This window comes from Sinohyriopsis cumingii, chromosome 8, assembly GCF_028554795.1.
Source record: "Sinohyriopsis cumingii isolate HCF-2022 chromosome 8, ASM2855479v2, whole genome shotgun sequence".
NCBI lineage: Eukaryota > Metazoa > Mollusca > Bivalvia > Unionida > Unionidae > Sinohyriopsis > Sinohyriopsis cumingii.
The window spans coordinates 47,697,318-47,725,052 of NC_142968.1; the positions used below are offsets into that span (position 1 = coordinate 47,697,318).

Here is a 27,735-nt window from a genome sequence, read left to right on the forward strand (position 1 = left end):
CAATAGATTCCCTTGATTACGCTTGCATAAACAATTACTTCCCTGATTTTCTCGGCATTGTTTATTCAAATTTAGCAGTTACTATGTCATTGTTTTTTTTTTTTTGTGTGTCTTAACTGTACATTTAACACTTTACTAGCTACATCATGTTGAGGAAATAGGAGAAAATTGACTTTCCCAGGGACACCCAGAGGCAACCGACCGTGGTTTTTTCCTTCTCCTTTATGACGGAAAATGCTGAGCTATGTTCCGATTGGGTTATTACTTCTATGAGCATGTGACGGAAACCGGAAATGTCTGCGAAGTTAGAGGTATTTGTTCATCTTCGTTTATTATTATTATTATTATTATTATTATATTCGCTCGTCATGGACAACTTTCCAATGAAATGTAAAAACGAAACGTGCCTAAAGGCTCAGCTGATACTAAAAATTACCTGGTATCGAGTAATACATATCACTCCAAACGGCATTGTTATCTCCTTCCCAGTGGCCGCCATACACCCCACTTCCGGGAAACGTTGATCGAGAAATCACGAGACTACGCCGTTGTCTTACACTCTTCAGCGCTCTGTATGCACGAACAAGTATGTAAGACTAATAAAGCCAGACCAGCAAATATTTATTCGTTGAAAAATATGTTATGACAGTTAAAATGATTACATAGAGCCGAACCGTACATATTCGCTTAGAAGTAGTGTCTAACTGTAAACTGCACAGGATCAGATACGCCGGGGCGAAATACGCCGACAGTTCTGGGTCTGTGTAGTATGTTAGGAGTAATCAGTAGAACAAATAACATAACCTGGTCTGCATGCACACTAAGTTTACAGTGTGACTCGACTTATAAGCGAATATTACGGTACTCCAATTTAACTTTATCAAAGTGAATAGGCAGAAGATAAACAATCGTCATTTATTTAACTTCAAAAATAGTAACTACAGATGCAAAAAAAGTGACAACTTACTCAAAAGTGGCTTTTGCCTCGAAATAGCCGTACATGCTATGTAGATTGTAGTGGGATGAAAGGTTCTGTCTGGCAGAGGGGCAGATCGTCTTTGCAGCGAGGTTGCCATCAGAAATCCCTTGGAGAAAAACAATTAAATTCGGTGAATGCTGGCATTATACAGCCAGATTGTATGATCTTCTCTCCTTTACTTTATCTTTTCAAGATACCTTTTCTCACTTTCTCAACATAACCTTTCTCGTCTTTTTAAGATATCCTGTCTTTCCAAGATATTCGATTACAATGAGAATTCTTATAAAGAATTTTTTTCTTTTCTTCACGTGAGCAGGCGTTTCATTATTTAAAATACCCGTTTACATGACTCTTCCAACTACGAACGGCATTGACCTTGACAAAGTACCAGAAGGTCAGGGACTCCATTGTTCACGATAACTGATAAATAAAATAAACATGGATTATGCTGTTGTAAGTTTTATATATATATTGCAAATTTCTAGATTGTTTATAAACATATTCGTTCCAACCCCATCTGAGTCATACCAATGACTCATACAAATAGTACTAACAGCTGACTCGCAAAAACGCTCAGCATTATCACGTTAGTATTAGGACCGGTTGGCCTAGTGTCAAGATAATGTGGCTGGGTGGGACATCGTGCTACATGTCTGCGGCTTAATGCCCATTCAAAAGACATCACTATAAATTGTCACAATTGACACACTACAAACATCGTATCGATATGACTAAGAAATTGTTAAATCTATGTTAAAAATATAAATCTCTCTCTCACACACGCATATATATATATATATATATATATATATATATATATATATATATATATATATATATATATATATATATATATATATATATATGATTCACGCTACTAATTAAGTTCCCATAGTAAACCTATGTAATCACCATTAAGAATTCAATAATTTTAAATTTCTGAGTGCTCATGATCAAACATGTATTTATCAGTATAGATGAAACCTGGATGACAGCTTCTGTGTAGAGACAAGGATATGAGCAGCGGCATTTTCTGGACCTACATGTGTTTGAAACATGTGCTTTCCATCCCGCACCAAAGAGTATGTTGCAAATTTTAGTAAGAAGTATTCCAAACTTAAGATTCTTGAGGGACTGAAATTCTATCAATAACACAATGTCTATATTTTTTTCACTTACAACTAGGATACTCTGTCCAAAAAAATTCTTTCCAAAATATAACTTACATTATCAACCAACCCTGGCCAGCGAAACACATATGCTCTTATTTATCTTCACCCATTTCCAGGCTGGCTTCCATTTTTCCATATAATTAGTAGCGTGTGTCCTAAATATATTTGCTAGACTAGGGTCATCGATTCACATTTTCTACATCGACCGCTGGAATATGTTGCTAGTCGAAACAATGTTTTGAACAAGTGCTCTTTTGTTTATTAAAGAGTTACTGCCAGTAGCAAGCAACATCAACTGACCAATTAAAAAACTCATTATATCCGTTAGGTATTTCAAAATGGCGGCTTCCTTGTTGTTCATATGTCTTCACTAGAAAAAAAAAGCTTGCATATGAATAATTAAATCAAACAAAACAGCACGCGATATATGGCTTTGCCTGTTGAGACCGAGAAAATATACCCGCTTATTTTCTAAGGTAAAAGTAACCAGGAAATTGACTGAATCAGTTTCCTTCAGGCGCTGCATCCAATCAGATACCGTAGCGTTATATACTATTTTGGCTAGCTATCCATACCGAATAGAATGAATCAACCACCGGCAGCAAGCGAAGAAAGTTATAAAAGATTTAATGTCTCCTTTGTTTTCATTTGAACTTACATGGTATATACGGCGGTTTGTCCAAACTATTGTCCGTACAACCAGTATTCGACCCTTCAACAAAATTTGATGGTTCATTCATATCCTAAAATAAGATAAATAATACTTATTATATATTCAATATGAATGACAAGAAAGGTCTACGATGTGATTTAAGCAGAATTTTCTAACTGTGTATTTACCATTGATTATGTTTACAAATTTAATTCAGTATATCGAATTTATATAATATATGCTGTACATGAATATATTAAGAAGACAAACAAAAACGGATATAGAAATCATGTGATAAAAAAACCACGTTCTTTTACAAACATTTAGGACTATATATGATATGACATTGTGCAACTGACTATAATAATTAAGTTATTTCTAGTTGGGTACTTTTAATTCGATATATCTAACTCGAAAATTCGAAGATCTGTGAGCTACTAAGATTTCGTTTATAGCTGACTATAAATCAGTATAATTGTAGAGAACGATTCCTCTATGATATAGTAAGAATTTGCAATAAAACCCCATTTGTTCACTTCATCTCCCGCAAATTAAAGGTAAAGGAAATAAAGAAAGGCGTAAAGGCTCACCTTTGAAACTGACCGTTATATATGTACAACACATTAAACATGGGCTTTGATTTGTCATTCTGGTGCAGTTTTGTTATCTAACTGTACCAAGCAATTGGTAGAAAACATTAGCTGATCAATCGGGCGTCAACCTTCGCGTATCATTTTCTCGTCAGGTAACAACCTAGGCAGGTAGTCAATCAAATAAGGGACAACTTTCATCGATGGCATCTAAATTCAGAGTTTGCCGTCTTAGTATTAGCCGTTAATAAAGGAACGCAATTATGTCATGGTTAGACATGTATGTATGTATGTATGTATGTATGTATGTATGTATGTATGTATGTATGTATGTATGCATGTACGAATGAACGTACGTACGTACGTACGTATGTATGTATGACGTCACGGTTGTTTTGCCGGTGGTAGGTGTGGGGTGGGGTGCTTCCAATTTTTTATTTAAATTATTATCGAAATCCTACCCAGGCTCGAGATTGGTCGGAAGTTAGATAAGCGAAAGATATATGTAAAGCTCCGAGCCCCCAGTCACCAATGACGACGGTTAAATGTATGAATATACAAAAACTGAAATTCAACGAATAGCAATTTAATGACAATTAAATAATCATTATGATTAAAATTTCCCAAGTACCCTCTTTCCGCTCGACCCTGTGATATCCTGTTGCATCATTTGATTAGTAGTGTGAGATAGCTTTCCACCTGTCCATGTATTCTATTCATCTGTGCATTCTTCTATCCCATTCCTCCAATTCCGTCACCTCTTCCTCCCGACTTTCTCGAAATTCCCTCTCCTCCTCGACTTCTCCCTATTCATCCTCCTTTTCCGCATTCTTCTCCTCGACTCCTTTTCCTCCTCCTCGACTCAATACCGACTAGACTTGTCGACTCCGATTGCTCTGCTAGTCTTACGTCCGTCTCCCCTCTTAGAGACTCGGGACTCACTGAACGGGAAGTTTTGTCCCCCAAAAAGCTTCCCGTGAAAACACTAGGACGGTGCAATATTTTCCTTAGTCCTCTCATCTCACACTACACTGAGTATCATCAGATAACGGCTATTAAATTTCTTCGGTCACGCATTCATTCACATCGAAATAGGCATACTTTCTTTAATGGCAAAACAATGCCGTAATAAATGCACGGTATCAATTACCATTCATACATACATCAATAAATTGCGTCTCATCAGTACATTCCTAATCCCATTTTACTAAACAATATCACATCAATCAGACGCATTTCTTTACATTAGAACTCATACAAAGTACACAAATATTCAAATACCATAAGCTAATAATCTACATAATACTCAACTTATTTCTCAAATGCGCATGTAAATTAAACACTATAAAGGCAATTCTACGTACTAAACAATCCTAGTAATAAAGTATACACACTACACGTAATTACAATTACAACGCCATAGTATTCCGCAAAACTCAAGCAAATAACTTACTGACCTTTACGAAGCTATTTCTTTCCTTAGACTTTCCTCTCCAAGTTTTATCGCCAAATTACAAGTGGATCTCTCGGAGTAACCCTATATTGCTCAGCAATCGTCCTAGACGAGACTAAATTTTTCGCTTGCTAGTTAGAAGTTATAATTCGGATATAAACAGTTATCAAACCAACGTTTCAATTCCGATTGGATGTCACTTTGACCTGATCCTATCAAACTTAGCGGACTGTGTCCTTCTCGCTGTCTGTCCACGTGTTGAATAATTTAGAACAGGCCCCTGTTCCTCGCGGGTTCCTCTGATCTTTGGAGAAAGCTTGTGCACATAGATGGAAAGTCGCTCGATCTAACGTCTGTGTCAATTCAAGATGCCGGATCTTATCTCTGGTCACGGTAACCTTGCGTAAGAGATTTTCTCTAGCTTGCGGATATGTTCAGATATCAAACCATGACTTGTAGTAATACTTTTCTTTATACACGAGCTACTAACTGGGGCTGAGCAAACGTGTATGTATGTATGTATGTATGTATGTATGTATGTATGTATGTATGAATGCATGCATGCATGCAGGCAGGCAGGAAAGCATGCAGACAGGAAGGCACGCATGTATGTATGTATGCATGTATTATGTATGGTTCATGGCACGTCAACACAATGCTGACTATATGCTTCAAATTACAAGTTGAAGTTCTTAAGGGAGATGAAGCTTTCCAGATAGGCTTAAACATAAGGCACTACAAGATACATGAATAAAAGTAAAAATGTTAAATCATGTTCAATGCATATAATACAATAAATAATGTTGTAATCCTGTGTTGAGTACCATTTCTGATACTGTATATCCTTCCTGGAACTCAAAATGAGATGGATTTTAGAAATTAATGTTAAAAGATCAATTTATGTCTTACAATCCACAGTCCGTCAAATGGCAGCTGATTGTAGAGGGAACGCACTTGACGTGTCCAGTAGTCTATAATCTTCGGATGTGTAAAATCAGGAAACGCTGTAAGTCCGGGCCAAACCTTTAAATATTGTTAGATATCAAACGTTCTGTTGCTCTGATAGAAACGAATTCGCAAGAAAGAATTCCAGATTTTCAAAATAAATACAGTGTCTTGATGTTAGGACTCGTCCATTCCTGATATAAATCATACAACTACATTGATAACAAACTAATAGCGCTTGTTAGCATTATATATTATATTATAAAATTCGTATGATATACCGTGGTGACAACACTCAGCACCGCCATATGGCATTAACATTGAGTAACTGAAAGCTATTAACATCACTGCATCTTTGCAAATTAGAGGATATATATATATATATATATATATATATATATATATATATATATATATATATATATATATATATATATATATATATATATATAAAAGCAGATAAAATTAAATAGAAACAATTTTGTTTAAAATTGCGATTTAATGTGGGCTACGTAACTTATATTACAACGGAGAATGAATTTTACACATGCGTTTTGTTTTAAAAAGCAAACAAATACGAGCTGATTTGATTGACTTGAACAGTTGAGCTACAAAAGACAGAAAAAAGCATATTCATTGTACAGTCATTATTATATACATGATACACCTGAATGACTCACCTTTCCAATAAGTATCTGAGAACCGTCATGGGTTTTGATAAATATGTCTTCTCGTACTCCATCGTCGTAGGGTGGGTACGTCCCGGGCGGTTGTTCGCTGCTTATGCCAGGATCCTATTGAAATATAAAGAAGAGCATGCAATCGAATTTTTTTTAAAATTTTGATTTTACGTATTACATGCTAATAACGCACAACGCCATAAATATATCCGCGTTTAAGGGCGATCATTATTTAATGCAAGCAATAACAAGAAAAAGGCAATTAACATTTTAAACTAGGCCTCGATATCACCATGAAACTTCAAGCCTGGACTTATACTTAAATTTACAACCCTGTCCTTTTATTTACGGAAATTTAAGCTTGACTTAAAATTAATCATTTGTCTCAAGTCTGGACGTAACTTCAAGACGTGTTGGTGAAACTATATATTGGTTTTCCCTACCTCGAAATGAATCATACGTAAGCGTCTATAGCCTTTGACAAAATATAAATCAAAATGTTAGACCATGATGTAAAATCGACGTAAATTTATAAACGTTTCTTTTAAATATGTCAACAACAAAATAGCAAATAATTTCTTCTGAGAATAAATATATAAATTTTTAGCTGCAAACACACAAGTTTGTGAGAATCGAGGGTTCATCTTGTTCTTTGTGTTGTTGGTAGAGCTACATCTTGAAACTGTTTTGTCATCAAGACTCTGAAGAAAATAACTGTTCAGTTCACAGACATTTCTTTTGGACGAACAACTATTAGGCAACATATAGAGAAATTCTGCATTAGGCAACAGATAGAGAAATTCTGCATTTGTATTAGGACTGCAGTTGCTTCGCCAGATATGCGTTTTAAACAATGTTCATTCTTTGTAACACTGTTCACAAGCGTTTTTGAAAAGACCCAATTTTTTATGAGGAGTCTATTCCTGAGGAATGTTCCAACAAGACTGTTCCATAATTGTGCTTACAAAAAAATATAAGGTATTTAATGAAAAACAACAAATCACCCTACAAGTGTTCATCATGTTCGTTAAAGCTAATAGCTTAAGTGAAATATTTCAGATGGCTATCTAAGTTAAGACAATTATACGGGATCCAAGACCACGCCAGAATTGAAAAATGTAGTGGTATACGGTGGGGTTTTATACTCAGGAACCATGGTATACGTCTATTCTTATTAAAGACGTGCTGGAGTCAAATTATAAACAATTCTACTCTCAGAATACTAATTGTCGCTGATTGTGTGGAAGTGCATTGCTTTCAGTCATATAAGTAATCTCTGACGTGAGGGAGGTGGTTGCTTAGCAAAATAGCAGTACTTGTCTCTGGTTCAGAGAGGTATTTACTTAAAAGAAAAAGTAATTGTCTCTGACGTTGGGGGTGTGTGTTTACTTATAAGAATTGAGATAATTATCAAATATGCAAGGGAGCTGTTTACTTAGAAGAATAGCAGTTATTGTCTCTGATGTTTCCCCCTGCAGGTCCGGGGTTGTAGAATTGGCCCGACGTGCCTCGCTACGTGTCGTAAAAGGCGACTAAGTAGAGGCAACCTGTTTGCCGTGGGTTGCGTCCCGTGTCGGAGGAGGAAAGGATCCTGGTAGTTGAGCAGAGGCTTTCCCTGCAACACACTACTTTGGCCTCTACTTCTCTTAGACGGGTGGTCGGGATGGGCCCGGTTCCGACAAATCGGCTGGTCACGCCGAGCCCTAGGAGGTCTTTATTTACTCTCTCACCTTCTTTATCTGTCTCCTTGTATCTCTCTTGATACCACCGTTGCCCCTAAATTCTCTTCCTTTATCTTTCCCTTTTCCAAGTCTTAGAAGACTTCCTAGAAGGCGGTGGCTTAACGGGTCAGTCGGGGGGTAATTTTACCGACCTTAGAAATTGGCGACTTCAGGGTCAATCAAAGGTAATTTTATCAACTGAGTATGGCATCTGTGTATCCCTGACACTTGAAAAGTGTCCCCTTGTTGGGCTCCTTGGTGGGTGGGGAGCACGGGTGCTAAATTTTTATTCAAGCCAAAATGGAAAATCAAGAAAATCAAAATAAGCGTACCAAAACGGGAACTGACTCAGATGATGAACCATGTAGTGTGGAATCGTTTCCTCGCTTCATGGTCATCAAATCAAAAGATGAAACCAAACCCCTAGCCGCACTATCGCCATTTATAATCGAAAAGACTATACTTGGATTAGTCGGCAAACCAAAAAGCGTTAAAAAGATTAAATCAGGTGGTCTGCTTGTGGAGTGCGAACGTAAAGCACACACTGAGAACATTCAAAAAATTAAGGTATTTCATGACATCCCAGTGACTTGTTTCGCACACACATCTCTAAATACATCAAAAGGCGTCATTCGTTACCGTGACTTGGATGGAGTCAGCGACAAAGACATCGTAGAGGGGATGAAAAGTGAAGGTGTCACTGCAGTTCGTAGGATTCGTATCAAACGAAACAACGATCTGCAAGACACCAACACCATTATACTCACCTTCAACAGACCAATTTTACCTAAAGTTGTCAAAGTTGGGTTCTTACAAGTTAGGGTTGAGGTATACATACCAAATCCCCTCCGATGCTACAAATGTCAAAAATACGGTCATCATGAAGACCGCTGTTCCAGAAACCAAGTATGTGGACGATGTGGAGACCCTTCTCATCGGGAATCCGAGTGCAAAGCCACTCCGCATTGCGTCAACTGCGGCAAGGAACACCATGCAAATTCAAAAGATTGCGATATATGGAAACAGGAGAAGGAAATCCAAAGGATCAAATACATCATCAAACATCCCGTATCCAGAGGCCAGGAAGCTTGTACAAACTAGAACATCACTCCCCGGCCCATCCTTCTCAACCATAGTAAAGAGCAATCAAAAAGCAACGAAAGACGCCCAAACCCAAACAGACCCACCTGAATCCCCTTCCGTCTCGACCATATCGCATTACAAACCCCCAAAAAACTCAACATCGACGCAAACAATGTTCAACAATCCTCCACCATCAAAATCACCAAACAGTAAGAAAAAGTCGACAGCAAATAGGCAGCAAAAAGGGTCTGATGACCCAATAAAACTGCACAATAGGTTTGGAGACTTTGAGGATATGGATGCAGAAGAATCTGCTCCATGTCCTCAAGGTGGCTCCAGACCTAACAACAAAAAATTCACCCCCGTACTTCCTCCAGATAAATAACCAAAGACATTGCCTCCGCGAAAGGTCTAACCTAGCTCCAGAATCTTCAATATAAACTTGTAATGAAGAACACCATCATACAATGGAACTGTAGAGGACTTAAAGCCAACTACAATGATACTCTTTTTCTCTTAAACGAACGTGATCCTGCAGTACTATGTCTTCAGGAAACAGTTTTGAAAGATACAGATAACATCACACTTAAAAACTACTCCCTGTTTAACAACTACTCTCATAATGTTGACAGAGCCTCAGGAGGAGTCTCTGTTATTGTGAATAACAGAGCCCCTCATAGCGTCATCCCTCTAAACACAAATTTACAAGCCACTGCTGTGAGCGTCACTCTGCATCGGGTGATTACCTTTTGTTCTATCTACATACCACCAAACACCAATTTAGTAACAAATGAATTAGACGACCTTGTTCAACAACTCCCCGCACCCTTTATTCTACTCGGTGATTTTAATGCCCATAACATTTTATGGGGTTCAAATCACATAAGTGACAGAGGTCACAAAATAGAAGACTTCATTTCCAGACACGATTTGTGTCTATATAATACCAAATCACCGACATATTTACACCCAGGAACTGGTACATACACGTGTATTGATTTGACAATTTGTACCCCATCGCTGCTTTTGGACTATGAATGGAAGGTCGCTGATGACCTTCACAGCAGTGATCACTTTCCAATCTCTCTTAACAATACCAACGTTACAATTGACGAAGCAGTTCCACATTGGAATTTAAAGAAGGCCGACTGGGCCAAATTTGAAACACTTTGTACAACTAGACTTAATAGGGATACTGTCTTAAACGACAATAACCCTTTTCAATATTTTACTTCTGTTTTAATCGACAATGCAGAAGAATCCATTCCCAAGTCCTCACCAAACGGTAAAAAACTCTCAAAACCATGGTTCACAAAAGAATGTAAAGAGGCCATTAGACAACGCCGAGAAGCACTGAAAAATTTTAATAATCGTCCAACACCCGAAAATTTAACTAAGTACCGTATTGTTCGGGCTAATGCTCGCCGCACGATTAAACAAAGTAAAAGAACATCATGGAAAAAATATGTTTCAACTCTAAACTCTCGTTCCTCTATAAAGAAAGTTTGGGACACGATCCGCAAAATCAATGGAAATAGGAAATACAATTCCTTTCGACATCTCAAAGTAAACAACAAGAATATCAATTCCAAACATGACATTGTTAACATACTTGCTGATAGCTTCTCAAAAAATTCCTCATCCTCTAATTACTCAGAAGCATTCAGAAGATTAAAAACTCACAAAGAAAAGACACGGTTGAAATTCACATCGAATAACTCAGAAAGTTATAATCAACCGTTTACAATGTATGAGCTGAAGGAATCTCTGAATAAGGCCCACGATACATCCACTGGGCCTGACGAAATACATTACCAGTTTTTGAAACACCTCCCAGAACCTTCATTAACAGCCCTTCTAGAAATTTTCAACAATTTATGGATTACTGGTAATGTACCTAAAATCTGGAAAGAGGCAACAGTAATACCAGTTCCCAAACCCGGTAAAGATGGCGCAGATCCTAACAGCTATCGACCAATTGCACTCACAAGCTGTGTGTGCAAAACAATGGAACGAATGATCAATTCTCGGCTTGTCTGGTACTTGGAAACTAATAATTTAATATCTCCTTTCCAAAGTGGCTTTCGATATGGCCGGAGCACAAACGATCATCTGGTTAGACTAGAAACATTTATTCGAGATGCATTTATCAAGAAAGAACACGTAGTAGCGGTTTTCTTTGATTTAGAAAAGGCCTATGACACGACATGGAAGTACGGGATACTAAATGACCTGCACGATCTAGGTCTAAAAGGCCGTCTGCCCTCTTTCATATCCAACTTCCTCTCCGACAGAGAATTCAAAGTACGAGTGGGCTCTACCCTCTCAGATCTGCACGAGCAAGAGATGGGTGTGCCCCAGGGCAGTATTTTATCTGTGACGCTCTTTAACATCAAAATTAATAGCATCACCAAGTGTTTGACTCCTGGTGTAGATTGCTCGTTATACGTTGATGATTTTCTAATATGTTATCTGTCAAAGCACATGCATACAATTGAAAGACAACTGCAGCAAAATATAAACAAAATTCAAAATTGGGCCAATGCAAACGGTTTCAAATTCTCGAAATCAAAAACGGTATGCATGCATTTCTGTCAGTTACGAAAACATCATGATGAACCGAACCTCACGCTGGATGGAACACCTATTCTAGTTGTTGAGGAAACCAAATTTTTAGGTATAATCTTTGACAGAAAACTGACCTTTATTCCACACCTAAAGAACTTAAAAGCTAAATGCTTAAAAGCACTTAACCTACTTAAAGTAGTAGCGCACACTGACTGGGGTGCTGATAGAAAAGTCATCCTAAATTTATACAGAACGTTTATTCGCTCCAAACTAGACTACGGTTGCGTTGTGTATGGTTCAGCCAGAAAATCGTATCTTAAAATGCTTGATCAAATTCATCATCAGGGAATAAGACTGGCTCTGGGAGCATTTAAAACATCCCCGTGTGAAAGCCTTCTAGCTGAGGCGAATGAACTACCGTTATCGCATCGTAGAGAAATGCTTTCCGCACAGTATGCTCTCAAATTAAAATCAAACCCTCTGAATCCTGCTTTTTCGGCTGTTTTTCAACCCAAATACAAAACTTTATACGAAAATAAACCAAACGCCATACCTTCCTTTGGCATTAGAATATCATCCAGCCTTGACACTACAAATATAGATCTTTCTAAAATTCAGAAAACATCCATCTCCGAAACACCACCCTGGCTAATTAAACAACCAAAAGTACATTTTACGCTACACGATGGAAAAAAATCCGAAACAAACCCTTCTATCTTCCACAACTCTTACCATGAACCCTTCTATCTTCCACAACTCTTACCATGAACTCCTCACCGAATTTAAAAACTACACCAGAATTTACACTGATGGATCAAAGGATAAGGAAAAGGCTGCTGCAGCCTTTGTTTGTGGAAATCACACAACGCAAGTTCGCTTACCAAATGGAGCATCAATTTTTACAGCCGAAATCAGAGCAATAGACCTTGCTCTGCAACATATAGAAAAGAACCGTATTTCAAACTGTATCATCTTCTCCGACTCGCTATCAGTACTCCAGTCACTACACAATAGAAAACTTGAGAACCCATTATTGAGAAACATACTTGTAAAAAATACCGAGCTGAGTGTCTCCCACAATATAATATACTGTTGGTTACCTAGCCACATTGGTATTAAAGGTAACGAAAAAGCAGATCGCGCTGCTAAAATGGCCCTTTCTCAAGAACCATCTAATTTTAAAATACCATATACTGATTTTAAACCTTGTATCAGAAAGTTCTTACGTCAGAAGTGGCAGGCATCATGGAATGATGCTGTAAATAACAAACTTCACGCAATCAGACCAACTCTAGGAGAATGGACTCCTTCCTACAGAACCATTCGTAGGGAGGAGGTAGTCATTGCAAGAATCCGAATTGGTCATACTTATATCACCCGCACCCACATACTAAAAGGTGAAGACCCACCAGAGTGCGTTTCTTGCAATGAACCATTCACTGTCAAGCACTTTATGATAGAGTGCTTTGACCTACAACCTACGCGCGATCGTTATTACATTGTGCATGACATGAAAGAACTTTTTGATAATATAAACATCACTCGTATTATAGAGTTCTTGAAAGCCGTAAATATTTACTCTAAACTCTGACTTTTATGCTATCACCTTGTGCAGTTTTATGCAATATATATACCGTCCCATTTTAATACCTATTCATCATTTTTACATCTCCCGTTGATCGGGAAGCTTTATTTTGCACTGTTATCATCTTACCGTTTTTTAATTTCAACCATTTGTGCTTTTATATCGCTGGTCGATATAGGACCTTTTATAAGTTTTAAAAGATTATAGAAATAACACTTTGTTTGGCGCTAAATAGCCTAACAGTGCCGATGCGCCGTTAAAAATAAATCAATCAATCAATCAATCAAAAGTCTCTGATGTTAAGAAGGCGTTTACTTACAATAATAAGTTATTTCTCTAATTTAGTTTAAAAATGATTTACAATCGCAATATGACAGAATGGGAATGAGCACTAGTTATAACAACTTTAATTAGCCCTCTCCTTACATAAAAAAATTATTACAACATGACAACAATGAATAATAATGGAAATGATTTGAGAGAGAGAGAGAGAGAGAGAGAGAGAGAGAGAGTGAGAGAGTAAGAGGAGAAAAAGGGCACAATGACAGCAATCGAGATTTGATTATATTATTGAAATCGTCAGGTATCAGTCATATAATTGCTTTCATGCTGTATAATTCTATATTTGTCATTTGCATCCCCTTTCCCCAAAGCAGTAAATCTAAGCTAACAGATGGATATGGCACTGAAAATAATTTTCTCATCAACTCGGTTCGTTGCTGACTATCCATGTGACAGAAAATGACAAAATACATGGTGGTTCCATTTCCACCGCAGAACAAAAACTGTTGTCAACAAGTGGAACACAGTAAACATCAGATTTTAATAGAGCGTACATTATGTCATAATCTGGTATGAACAATATATAGGGTTCGATAACTAAGACTAGGCTTTTAATAGATACGGTATTGGACATACACACTTTTTCAAAGCACATTGAGTATCCACAAGCAAATGTAAGGGGTATAAAAGATGATTTGGAAGAATATAGCCTGACATTGCAAATGATGGTTATAATTTGTTTCCAAGGACACATTGGGATGAGGTATTTATCTGAGATTATCTGGAGTTTGGCTAGTCTTAATGTTGTAGAGTGTTAATAATGTTTGGTCTCTTTCGTCTAGAATGCAGACTTTCCCACCCTGTTTCAAAATAGAGTGATTCCCAACTAGCGTATTTTGGATGTCCTCCAACATTTCTTGCCGCTTGAAGCTGTAGTTTTTCTTTTTAAAAAGTATTTGTTTATCGATCAAATGTTATACATCCCACGCTTCACTGGCATATTCAAAGTTGGGCCTGACATAAGTTATATATAGGTTTGATACAATTTGCCTGCTAGGTTTGTTTTTTTAGTTTTCGAAGATTGGCTAACTGAGACGATGCCGTTTTAAAACGCTATCAATCTGACAAGTCCATTTGAAATTTGATGGAATTAGTAATCGGAGATGGCCATGAGAGTCCACATATTAAGATCAATATTTTCAAAACAAGTTCAGGAATGTTTGTTATGTTCTATATCGTGAAAAAATGTAGCAACTGTTTTTTTTTTCTTCTTCTGGATTAAAATTTAAGAGACCATGTATTAGATTATGACAGGCTCTATTTCAGCACAGTAAGATGATTAATAATGCAGACATGAGTCATCAGCAAATAGACGGATAAGAGAGCTCATACAATAGCGTTTACATAAATAAGAAACAAGAGAGGCCTAAGTACGGATCCTTATGGTACTCCAACGTTTATAATCATTTCTCTTAGAATGAATCATTTTAAAAACTTTTTTTGACTTAGTTGATTTGAACAAATGCACAGGTGGCTTACACAGTATTAGCATTTTATTGTCTATTTACACAACTGGACTAGATCTGAAATAAATACCAGCTGGTTTTTCTGGGAGTACACAACATACATGGCCGGCTTGTCGAGTTCCTTGCTTCCTTGCCTCGCTCGGACATCGTACATTGATGGAGATGTGGAACCATTTCCACCCGTCAAAAAACAGGTGTCCCTGTGTGACGTTATCGCTGCGATCTATCGCAGCAGACGTTACATACTGCTTGGGTCGAAACCTGGTGCGTTCCATCGCAGAATTAAATCTAACTTTTTCCAAGATCTATGAGTTATTCATATTGAACCAGACTTGATAGTTTAATTAAATAGTGCTCACTTGAGCACATTAATGTGTGGGGGATGTGGCACCATTCCGTCCCTCACAACTAATTAAATAGTCTGACTTCAGACATTAACTAGACGCGCATGCCCTCAAGGCCAATGCGTCTTTAATATAAATTTGATGATGATGATGAATAAAGATCGTGCAAAAGGGCCTTTTGTTTTCTAATACTTAGTTAATTTTCAAACCATTTTACCAGAATGCCTTCAACACCGTATTGAGGGCCCTAGAGTGGCCGAGTGGTCTAAAGCGCTCACCGTTCCGGATCACAGCCATCTCACCTCTGTCTGCGTGGGTTCGAGTCCAAGGCTCGGCTAGCGTGGGTACGTGGGAAAGCCTGCCAGTAGCTTCTCGTGGGTCGGTGGTTCTTCCCTGGGTTTTCCAGGGTTCTTCCTCCACCAGTTATACTGGCCGTCATGTATAGCATATCTTGTGCTGAAAAATGGCGTTAAACCCTAGAACAAAATCAACACCGTATTCGTTCTATTTAAATAATAAACCTCTGTGCCAGACTTGATCAAAAGGTTTTGATAGATAACAAAATACGATACAAAAATTCTGAGACTGTTCAACTGCCTTACATATACTATGATACATTTCAGTAAGTTGAAGGAAGGAATCCTTATTGGTACTTATAAAAAGTAAGTTTTATGAAAATAATTATACGCTTGCTTAAATACGCATCTTTCAAAAAATGTTGCAGAACGGGTAAGTGGAGAGATGGGTCTATTATTTGTAACTTCGTGTAAATCACCCTTTTAAGGAACGAGAAGTGTGATACGGATTTCCATTTATCGGGAAATTTGTTTTCATTTGGCGACTGATTAAAAATAATTACTAGTGGTGCTTCTATTGTTTTATTGACGCCTCTAAACATCCTATGACTCACATCATCGTGACATGTGGCTTTAACGACAGAAATGAAATTGATAATATATTTTGATTTCTGAGAAAGTACGTTTGTTTAGGTTATAAGAAGATCGTTTTTCAAAAATAGTGTGAGAAATATTACAGTCATCAATATTTGGAATTGAAGTACAGTATCCATTCCAGCCATTTTACAAAAACACATGATTTGCCCTTTTTATGATTCTTCTTGATTGTGAATAAAACCATGATTTATAGGTTGAGGGGAATTGTTAAACTTTTACAAGGAATAAACAAAGTTGATAATTCTAATACTTAGGTTGTGAATACATCAGTTGCAACATCAATATATACTAGTGCTAGCAAGAGATCTGTCCAGCTAATTCATGTTACCAGAGCGCTAAATTTGCTGAAATTGGCTTTGCTGTCAATATAGACACGGCGCATAGGTCTCTTGAAGGTGCACGGGATCTGTCTCTACCGATAGGCAGTTGTTTACTTACCGTACTAGCGGTAATGGGCTATAGTGAGAGGAAGGTGTTTACTTACCATAATAGCAGCAAAGGTATCTAATGCTAGGAAGGTGTTTGCTTACCGTACTAGCGGTTATGGGCTATAGTGAGAGGAAGGTGTTTACTCACCATAATAGCAGCAATGGTCTCTAATGCTAGGAAGGTGTTTACTTACCGTACTAGCGGTAATGGTCTATAGTGAGAGGAAGGTGTTTACTTACCATAATAGCAGCAATGGTCTATAATGCTAGGAAGGTGTTTACTTACCGTAATAGCAGTACTGGTCTCTAGTGTTAGGATGTCTACTTACAACAATAGCAGTAATCATTTCTGGTGTTAGGGAGGTGTTTACTTATGAAAATATCAGTACTGGTCTCTGATGTAAGGAAGGTGTCTACTTACAACAATAACAGTAATCATTTCTGATGGTATGCAGGTGTCTACTTACAATAATAGTAGTAATCATCTCTGACGTTATAGCGGTGTTTACTTACAATAATATATATAATTGCCTCTGGCGTTGGAAGGCGTTTACTTACAAGAATATCCGTATTTGTCTCTGGCGTTAGGAGGTGTTTACTTACAATAATATATCTGCTTGTCTCTGGTGTTAGGAGGTGTTTACTTACAATAATATATATACTTGTCTCTGGGGTTAGGAGGTATTTACTTACAATACTATTTAAACTTGTCTCTGATGTTAGGTGTTTACTTGCAATACTATATATACTTGTCTCTGGTGTTAGGAGGTGTTTACTTACAATAATATAGATACTTCACTCTGATGTTAGGAGGTGTTTACTTACAATAATATATATACTTGTCTCTGGTGTTAGGAAGTGTTTACTTACAATAATATATATACTTGTCTCTGATGTTAGGAGGTGTTTACGTACAAGAATATCTGTACTTCTCTCTGATGTTAGGAGTTTACTTGCAATACTATATATACTTGTATCTGGTGTTAGGAGGTGTTTAGTTACAAGAATAACTGTACTTGTCTCTGATGTTAGGAGGTGTTTACTTAAAATAATATATATATATATATATATATATATATATATATATATATATATATATATATATATATATATATATATATATATATATATATATATATATATATACTTGTATCAGATGTTAGGGAGGTGTTTAGTTACAATAATATCTGTACTTGTCTCTGGTGTTAGGATGTGTTTATCACACGAATGTATGTACTTGTCTCTGGTGCTAGGAGTCGTTTACTTACAAGAATGTCTGTACTTGTCCCAGATGTTATGAGGTGTTTACTAACAAGAATATATGTATACTTGTCCCTGGTGTTAGGAGATGTTTACTTACAAGAATAACAACGTATCTTTGACCATGCCTATGCAGATCGTCAACAATATTTGGTAGGTCTGCAAAGTTCTGTTTGTCATAGGTGAAATCCAGCTTGTCTTTCATATAGTCAATATCGCTCCATTGTGTCTCCTATAATAGTAATAATAATAATAATAATAACAGCAATAATAAATCAATAAAGATCGTTGTGTTGTAAGCGGAATAAAATGACGGAAAAATGGTAGAATTCTGCTGCAATCACATCTTGTTAAAACGGCATTCATTACAACCGAATGTATTGTTTCGTACAGAAAACCATGATAAATGATAAATGTAATCTTTATAAACAAATATCCAGCCTAGGAATCTAACAGCATCTTACCGCTAACAAATTTGAAAATGTCTTTGATATGTTGATCTTCACTATGTCATTACATCAGATTTTATATTTACAGGGAATGTGTCAGAGTATAGTATAAAAACGGTCAATAGCTGGAAAAATTTGTTTTAAATGTAGAAGAATAAGTATTAAATTTAAAAATAGAATAATTACGATAATACTAATTATCAATTATGGATTAATTAATCCGACTCATCATGCACACTTGCTTGTCTAGCAACTATCAGATAGGGTCGAAAACTCTGAGCTGAATGCATGTTCCTTACACCGACAGTATCATCAATTCCACTAAACAATTTTGCTAGTTGTATCGAGACTAGACAGTGGATGTCTTCGCTTGAATGTACTCTGCAAAGCAAAGATCAAAATGTCGAAGACGACTAGCCCATACAATGGTCATGTGCACGACAACAGTCGTAGAAATAAACCAAAATAGCCACACATAAAAAGTCAAAGTGGATTATTCTGTTGATTTGTAAAATATCAACTTTCGGTTCAATAAAAATACGTATTGATTCGATTGTTTCTCATGACAAAATCGTAAATCTGATAAAACGTCCACTTGAGTCCATACGACTTGCCTAAAACTTCCTTTCCAATTCCATTTTTTACCAATCCGGTGGCCTAGTGGTTAGAGCGACCGCCTCGGATGCGAGAGGTCGTGGGTTCGATCCCCGGTCGAGTCATACCAAATACTTATAACAACGGTACTAACAGTTGCCTCGCTTGGTGCTCAGCGTTAAGAGGTTAGTGATAGGACTGGTCGGCCTGGTGTCAGGATAATGTGACTGGGTGGGACATGATGCTACATGTCTGCGGCATGATGCCCTAGTGCTAGACATCACTATAAACTGACACCTGCAGACATCTACGTTAAAAATGCAAATCACACACACACACACCTTTCCAATTTAGAAGAATATAGTTAGTACAGTCGATGAATAGAAGAATAACAAAAATGTATCGCACATAAGGAATCTGCAGTTGTCGCATTCGATTGATGACCGCCTTCAAATTTCGGTCGTTGTTGTATCCCCAACGGCACAGATTATATCCCAAAGCCCAATATGGTGGCATGAAAGTTTTCCCGATCACTTCCGAATGTTGGCGAATTACGTCATCGGGCGATGGACCAGTGTATACGTAAAAGTCAAGAATACCGCCGATGGTTCTGTATTGCAAAGTCATTGGGGTTGTCGGCAAAAGTTCCACCTCTGAAAAGAAAATGTATAGATGTATAGTATGTACGCTGTATCAATCGATAGATAGATAGATAGATAGATAGATAGATAGATAGATAGAGATAGTACGCTGTATCAATATTTGTAATTAAAACGAGAAATCGTCGTATGGCACAAGCGAAAATCCTCAACGCTCGTCAGAGAGAGAGAGAGAGAGAGAGAGATTTTCACGCATGCAGAGGATGCCAATGATCAAATCTAAATCCTACATTACATAATCCGTTCATTGCTAGCAAGCACTGTAACACTGCTGAATAGTTGTTTCTATATATGACTGAAGTAAATCCAGGTCATACCCATTGCATTGCTATTCAACAGAAACACTCCGAATGCATTTCCGTCTTCTTCCATGCCTAAGTAGAACGGGTGAACACCGTAGAGATTTGTATCTGTCTGAAAAATAATTTTACATTAAAATATTAGTACAATACCCATTAATCCGTTATCATGTTACTCCTTTTACATTTTATACAAATACTCGAGTAATTCATTTTTCCACATATAAGAAACCAGTTAGAGCTTAATGTCAGCATAGTCCCAATTCTGAATCGAAACATATCCCCTTGTACCGTCGTAATTTCTTTTTCCATCGTGTTCAGAATAACTCTTATAATTTTTTTCTGATTCCATATGCGTCAACGTTGGAATGGAATCACGCGGAACGGAAAATCTTGACTAACTGTACCGCCATCCACCGCGATAAACAATGGCGACGATGCACAACAGCAGAAATTTCTCCTGGGCTAAGTTCCATATTACTTTAATTAGTGGTAAAAATACCTCTTATCTTAAAGACATCTCAGGTAATTTTCTGTCAGTAAACATTGCTCAGGAGAGAAAAAAAAAAACTATTGTATGTAGAATTGGTTTAAGTCATGTGTGTACAGTTCAGTTCATTCACTTATTCACAAAGAGCTTCGTTATAAATGGATTCTACTGAACAATTACTAACCGGAAGTCCCTGGTCACGTGTCCAGAGCGGAAATCGTGCTGAGTTCTCGGGATTGAGCCACAGTTGATGCCGTCTTTCGCCTAAACCGTATATGTATTTGGTCGGCAGAGATGTTGTTATTTCTATGTACTGGTCAGCAAAGGTGAGCGGCACATAGCTACTGTCAAACCTGTACATGCAGGATATATAGATAAACAAAATATGTCTTCATTTATATTTAGTTCACTAAAGTATTCAAAATTGAATAATCCAATTCGTGGTCTTGATATTAAATTAGTGATGTAGTTTTCACATGATTTTTAGGAAGAAATTCAGTGACGATTTAGAATAACTATCCTTACTATAAAAAAATGTCTTTTTCTTTATAATCGTGAAGTAAATTTAAACAAACAACATATTTTAGCATAGTCAGGGAACGTAAGGACCTTGAACTCTGATATACCTTTCCTGATGTAGATGAGAGTATTTGTTTTTTCTTTTTTCTGTTTTTTTTTTGTACAAATATAATCAAAGATAGAGATTGGCATGATGTCTTAGTTTTATAATCCCGTGGGCCATTGGTTGAAATTAAAAACTGTCACATTTAACATATTCATATAACTTGGAGATAACTTTCATCCCTCTGATTTTCTTATATTATCTCAGTAGGAATACACTCGTTTCTTTTCAAAGCGAGTCTAATAAAATTGAGAGAGAGAGAGAGAGAGAGAGTATTTAGTCGTAGCGACATATCACCAAATAGGATATTTTGGCAGATAAATATCTGTTTCGACATGCGAAGAATATGTTCTTCTAATGAAAGATTACAAGACGACGTTTCCACCGTCAATAAAATACAATATCCGTTCTTTACATCTTTAATGATGCAACTTTATGAATAAAGAAAAGACGACCCCAATGAATCTTTCAGTTTTAATAACCTAAAACTATTGCATAACTCGTGTTGTTCTGATGTCAGTAAAATTTTAGTATCGTGTAAGTATAACCACCGGCAGTTCAGAAGAAAAAAAATCACTATTTACATCTGAGTTCTTTCTCTATAATCAAAAGGAAAAGATAAATATAATCCAGATGACAGTGTTCATACATTAGGTCTCTTATCAACGCTGCGTCATATTACCCCGAAGTGACTGTCATATGCTCCTTACGTGACCATCAAATAACTTTTGACGTGACTCGTATTACCCCGAAGTGACTGTAATATTCCCTTGATCCCCTGACGTGACTGTCATATTACTTTTGACGTGACTCATATTACCCTGACGTGACTGTAAGATTACCCTGAAGTGAATCTCATATTACCCTGATGTGATTGTCTTATTACCCAGTCGAGACTGTCATATTACCCAGACATGACTGTCATATTACCCAGACATGACTGTCATATTACTTGCATTTCCTGGTGTGTTCGGATTGCTATTACTCTTGTTTCGTTCCTTATCTACGACTAGCTGTACATACAGTCGTTCGAAAAGGTGTTTTAGCACTTCGTGTTTTAAACAAGCAATTTCACATTTTCGTCAGTAAAATATAATAAATACCGTCTTTGTTGTAAGGTTAGATGACCAATAATCCATGTGCCATGTTATGCATTGGTGACATGGCATATACATCGAGTTGGCAAATCGTCATATGAATTCAAAACAAGGGCAATAATTGTATAGTATTGAAACAATTTCTGTCAAATGACACTGGATTTTTTTAATGTGCCAATCTCCCACTGAAAACATTTTGGCTATTCTTGGTATAAATCACTTCTGTGACAACTGCTATTAATGTGTGCCCCCGTTTAACTGCCCCCACCCACCCCACAAACACATATGCTCTTAATAAATTCATTTTTACTTCATGCAATACATAAAGCGTTACATCAAACTGACCAATAAATTTGTCTGACCAATAAGCCGAACAGAAATAGCCACGCCTACTCATTAGCAAGGAAGCTAACTCATAAACCAGTATTTTAATTTGAAACGTATCCAGTGTGCATTAGTATTAATATGTTAGTGTTTGCTGAAGAGTTCGTGAAAAATATTTCAAAATTTTGAAGCTATGACGATTTAAATTTGTATACAATATAAAGTAGCAGTCGGCTAGGTCAAGGACATTTGACCAGAATCTCAGACAAACTTCCAAAATAAATCGCTTAATGCCGCACACCTTCGGAAGCGATCGTAAGGTATCGGCGCGTGTTAGAGTTGATTGATACTGTGGGATGCGTTAATTGATAAATGTCTATTTAAAAAATTACAATTTTATCGATGGGAAAGTAAAGTATACGAACAACCATAAACAGTGCGACAAATAGTAGATCTTTGCGTACCAACGTTACCCGTATATATCACGCATTAAACTACGAATACCATGGTTCCAGATCAGTCATTGCTGGTATATCAGGTTATATGTTATTAACTTAAGAACAATGTAGCACAAACCTATTAGATCCTGATCCACTGGAATATTATTTGGCGATAGATCGGGGTTACATCATTTGTCGCGTTTTATATGAGAGGATATGCTGTAATGATAGTATAGCCCAAAGCAACTGGTGTGATACGGTTATGGTCATATTAACCAAACCAACTGGTGTGATACGGTTATGGTCATATTAACCAAACCAACTGGTGTGATACGGTTATGATCATATTAACCAAACCAACTGGTGTGATACGGTTATGATCATATTAACCAAACCAACTGGTGTGATACGGTTATGATCATATTAACCAAACCAACTGGTGTGATACGGTTATGATCATATTAACCAAACCAACTGGTGTGATACAGTTATGATCATATTAACCAAACCAGCTGGTGTGATACGGCTATGATCATATTAACCAAACCAGCTGGTGTGATACGGCTATGATCATATTAACCAAACCAACTCATTGTTAAATGCTGCAATGTTTTTTTTTTTAGGCATTTGCCCCATTTCCCTCATATTGGATGTGCCAGGCCTTACAAAATAGTTCCTGTAGACTTTCTGATGACCAGAATCCCGAATGGCGAGTTCTTGAAGGCGACACTATACACTGGGTGGGGTGCTTGATCGTCAACGTCTGGTGTCTCCAGTGGAACCTCATATCTCATCGCGTTTGGATCGTATATCTGAGATTAGACAGGTATCATGTATATTTTATGTACAGCTATAAATGTTTTAGGCCAAGTCCCCTAGTCCAACAACTTTGATATTTGTGAGTTTATGATAACATTAGAATAACGAAGCTATCAGGATTTGCAAAACAATACTCATTTTGCTGTATGTAGGATGTGGCATTTCCATTTAAAGAATAATCACCAAGTGTCATATATGCAAAGCAACAGCATTAAGTGTCAAGTGACATCATATGTTAGTCCAAAACAACAAATGGATAAACGGCAAGCATAATCATCATGTATAATAGATGTGAATCATAAGCACCGAGTAAACTATATGTGAGGCAAAAGCACCATGTATAATAGATATCAAAGACTTGGCCATCCGTGCTTTAACATCTAGCTCTTTCAAGTTTTAATATGTTGGTACCAGTTGGGCTGAATTTTATTTTTTTTCAAATTATTGAATTCAAGTGATTATTTTTTCTGGAAATACAAAAATACTTTAATAACATTCTCCGATATAGTCATTTACTGCAGTTTGTAATGAATTCAAGTCTGGAATTATATTGCTATGATTCAACAAAAGACTGTTGACGCATCCACACTTTAATAGCTACAACAGAAGCAGTATCGACTTCAGTTTTTGGGTTCTCTTTCTAAACGCTTACTGTATTTTATTCAGGACTTTCAATTACTAGGACTTGTGTCTCTGATTTCTTGGATTATTTTGGAAATTGATTCGCAATATCGTAAGTTGTTTCGCTTCATTATCCCTTTGTATTTTAGATGAATAAATATATTTGTTAAATTTTACAAAGCTTGAGCTTGTTGTCTATCACTCTTCTCTGTAACTTATTTTAAGAGCATAGACTTCTAACTATATATATATATATATATATATATATATATATATATATATATATATATATATATATATATATATATATATATATATATAACCTGTTCCCTATTTATATGCAAATGAGATTGCCAAACATGGGATAAGTAGCAATGTTAAGTGTGCTAAGAGGAGATGTGTTAGCTTGGTAGACTTTGTAGTAAATAGCAACAGTGTTAGGTTTAAAAACAATACTTTATCCCCCCCCCCCCACTTGAAATTTAAATAATGAATTTGTCTTAGGTCTATACCAAACAAAACGAAAACATTTTATCCCCTCTATTAATGTCATTTTTTTCTTCAAATTTATCATCACAACCTGTATATCCTAACTGATTTTATATCTCTACACGCATTTTATATGTGGTCCTTATTAAGCAGCAGTCAAAATGGACAATATACTCAGTTTTCGAAAAAAATAATAAAAGGAGCACATTCTTCAATGTTAACGAAATCTAAGAATATAAATTATAGAAGTAGTAAAGTGATCAAAGTCAGACTATTGTTCATCACCAAAATTATGCTATTCATTTTTCCATCATTTGCAAATAAAATGATTCTTTCCTCAGTTCTGTCAATTACTAAACAGTAAAAAGTTATGTGGTTTATGAAGAAATGCACCATAGACAAGTCTCCATTGCCACAGAAAGACTCGAAATCCCTGCTGTTCCCTTGGATTTCATTCGCGTATCAAAAGATAGTCCGATACCCCCCAAATTTTTTTATATATAATTGTGTTGATACTTATGGACGATATGTGCGTTTAATGTCACCTGTTCATTAAAATGTTCAGTTTTGCTGCATGTAATCATTTCAGAACAATACTGGGTACTCTGTAGACACATACCGGTAATTGGTAAAAGCCATAGCTAGCGCGAAATTCAAAATAGCCAAAGTACAGATGGTTGTGCTATTGTACGCGGATTTACAAGTCATCAAACATGTGATTTGCTCCGGATATATAATGTACATGTCACCAAAAGAACCCTTCAGCCGACGGTAGCTCCACAGCCATGAGAAATACCGGCAAGTGTATAAAATATACACCGATGTGTGCGTACAAAATTGGCAGCAAACAATTGCAGCTTTTAATGAATAGGTGATATCAACCCCATACCCTAAAATCAATATCATTACGGGTGAGGGGCCCATTTTTCGGCCTAATCAAAAGGGAGCAGATATGTTTGGGTGGGGTATATACCTGGGTTTACTATTCCTGTGTATGTTAACACCAGGTTATACCGAGATAAAGTCCAAACACACATGGTTTATATAAAGACTAAAACCGAGGCATGTTTAATGCTTTTTATATTTGTCCTTGACTATTTTATGTTTTATGACATTTCTATTGTTTCTATTTAAATTGTCATACATCGTTTACAATCCGAGGTCAAAAGTTAATCAACGGCTCCTGCAATATGTTTAACACAAAACAATGCAAATTATTCGTAGACAATAAATGTAGAAAAAAGAAATTAACCTTAAAGTGAAGACGGTTGTTTGTTTCAAACTTGACATCAAGTTTCAGATCGGCTACATCTGCCGGCCAGCGTGAAGGTCGATCCCGGTGAAGATTTCCAGTTTTACCGGTTGCCGTAGAAACAACGTTTGATAAAACATAGCCTGTCACATCACTGGTTTGATAGCACCACGGAACACCTAGAGTAACGACAACCGAAAGCAACAGTATCCTTATGGATTTTTTCTTCCAGAATTGCGAAAAATAAATTCCTAAGTAATATTTGTGTTGCTAAGGGTATACTGAAAAACAGTTTTGCGGGTACCGGGTGTTGATAGAAATATACTACTCCTGTACTATACGTGACAGTGCAATGGTGGCAACTTTAATTCATTTCATATTCACTTGCTGATGAAGGTAGAAAAGATATTCAGTAATTTCTTTGAAACGAGTTCATAAACGTGACGGCTCATTCAGTGGAGCAAGCTATTTCAAATCATTATAAATTTGGGTTCTTAGCTACGATTTAGTTGATCTCTAAGATTTAGCTCACGAGGTTTACACGTTCTGGTATTTTTCTTTACTTACTCTCTGAAAAAGTGAAATTAAGTTTCTTTTGTAATACATGCACTAGCTGATAATCACGATATATTTTGTTCATGGACAATATTATCCGAAAAGGCAAAATAAATAAATAAATCTTTGGTTATGGTAACTCGACCATCCTTATTTTCATGGCCCCGGTCCTTCGGCTTTTTACCACGTACAATAAAAATGCTACCAACTGTGCCCAGTTTTTCACTTCCGAATCGTTAACCTTACATCGGAAACTTTGATGTAATCTGAAACGAACCCGATAAAAAAGTGATGAAAAACATTTGTGCAGACCTTCCGACCGTATTGTTTTTCATACCGTTACCAGCACTATTATGACTTGACAGCAAAAGAAGGCAGCGTGCACGAAAATACAATTCAATCAGATGTCTTTTTAATCCAAAGGGAAACAACTTGTATACATATTTACTGGAGAATTTCATGATTGCGTTCCCTTGACTATATTAAAATGCAATTTCTACAATTTTGTATGTCTAGACACTTGTGACCAAACTTAAATTTTAAATCAATCTTGGAGAACTACTGTTTGATTTTTCCATATATTCTTTAAGGTGTTATCGACATGTGTGCTATCTACTTCAATTGTTTACAAAAACATTAGACAAATTACCGCAGGGGTGGTACTCAGTATATTTAACAGCATACGGACGAGATATAAATGTCTGCCATCTGAGGTTAATTTGTTATGACCTTTCTGGGGCTATAGTGCATGTCAAAACCATTGCACCAGTTCACCCACAGAAAGAATGTTGTTAATATTATTAG

General features: G+C 36.6%; 1 protein-coding gene across 1 annotated transcript in view; it reads right to left on the reverse strand.

Annotated features, from left to right (window-relative positions):
- LOC149793435 (lysosomal alpha-glucosidase-like) overlaps window positions 1-27,735 on the reverse strand; it is a 48,135-nt gene that overhangs the window by 12,916 nt on the left and 7,484 nt on the right. The window contains exons 3-13 of the mRNA XM_089967429.1: window positions 26,377-26,555; window positions 23,862-24,007; window positions 20,897-21,065; window positions 20,241-20,337; window positions 19,673-19,917; window positions 18,322-18,453; window positions 6,472-6,585; window positions 5,756-5,869; window positions 2,810-2,894; window positions 968-1,085; window positions 437-570 (exon numbers count right to left, since the gene is read on the reverse strand). Of these exons, the coding sequence (XP_089823555.1) occupies window positions 437-570; window positions 968-1,085; window positions 2,810-2,894; window positions 5,756-5,869; window positions 6,472-6,585; window positions 18,322-18,453; window positions 19,673-19,917; window positions 20,241-20,337; window positions 20,897-21,065; window positions 23,862-24,007; window positions 26,377-26,555 (1,533 nt within the window). The remainder of the gene's footprint in view (window positions 1-436; window positions 571-967; window positions 1,086-2,809; window positions 2,895-5,755; window positions 5,870-6,471; window positions 6,586-18,321; window positions 18,454-19,672; window positions 19,918-20,240; window positions 20,338-20,896; window positions 21,066-23,861; window positions 24,008-26,376; window positions 26,556-27,735) is intronic.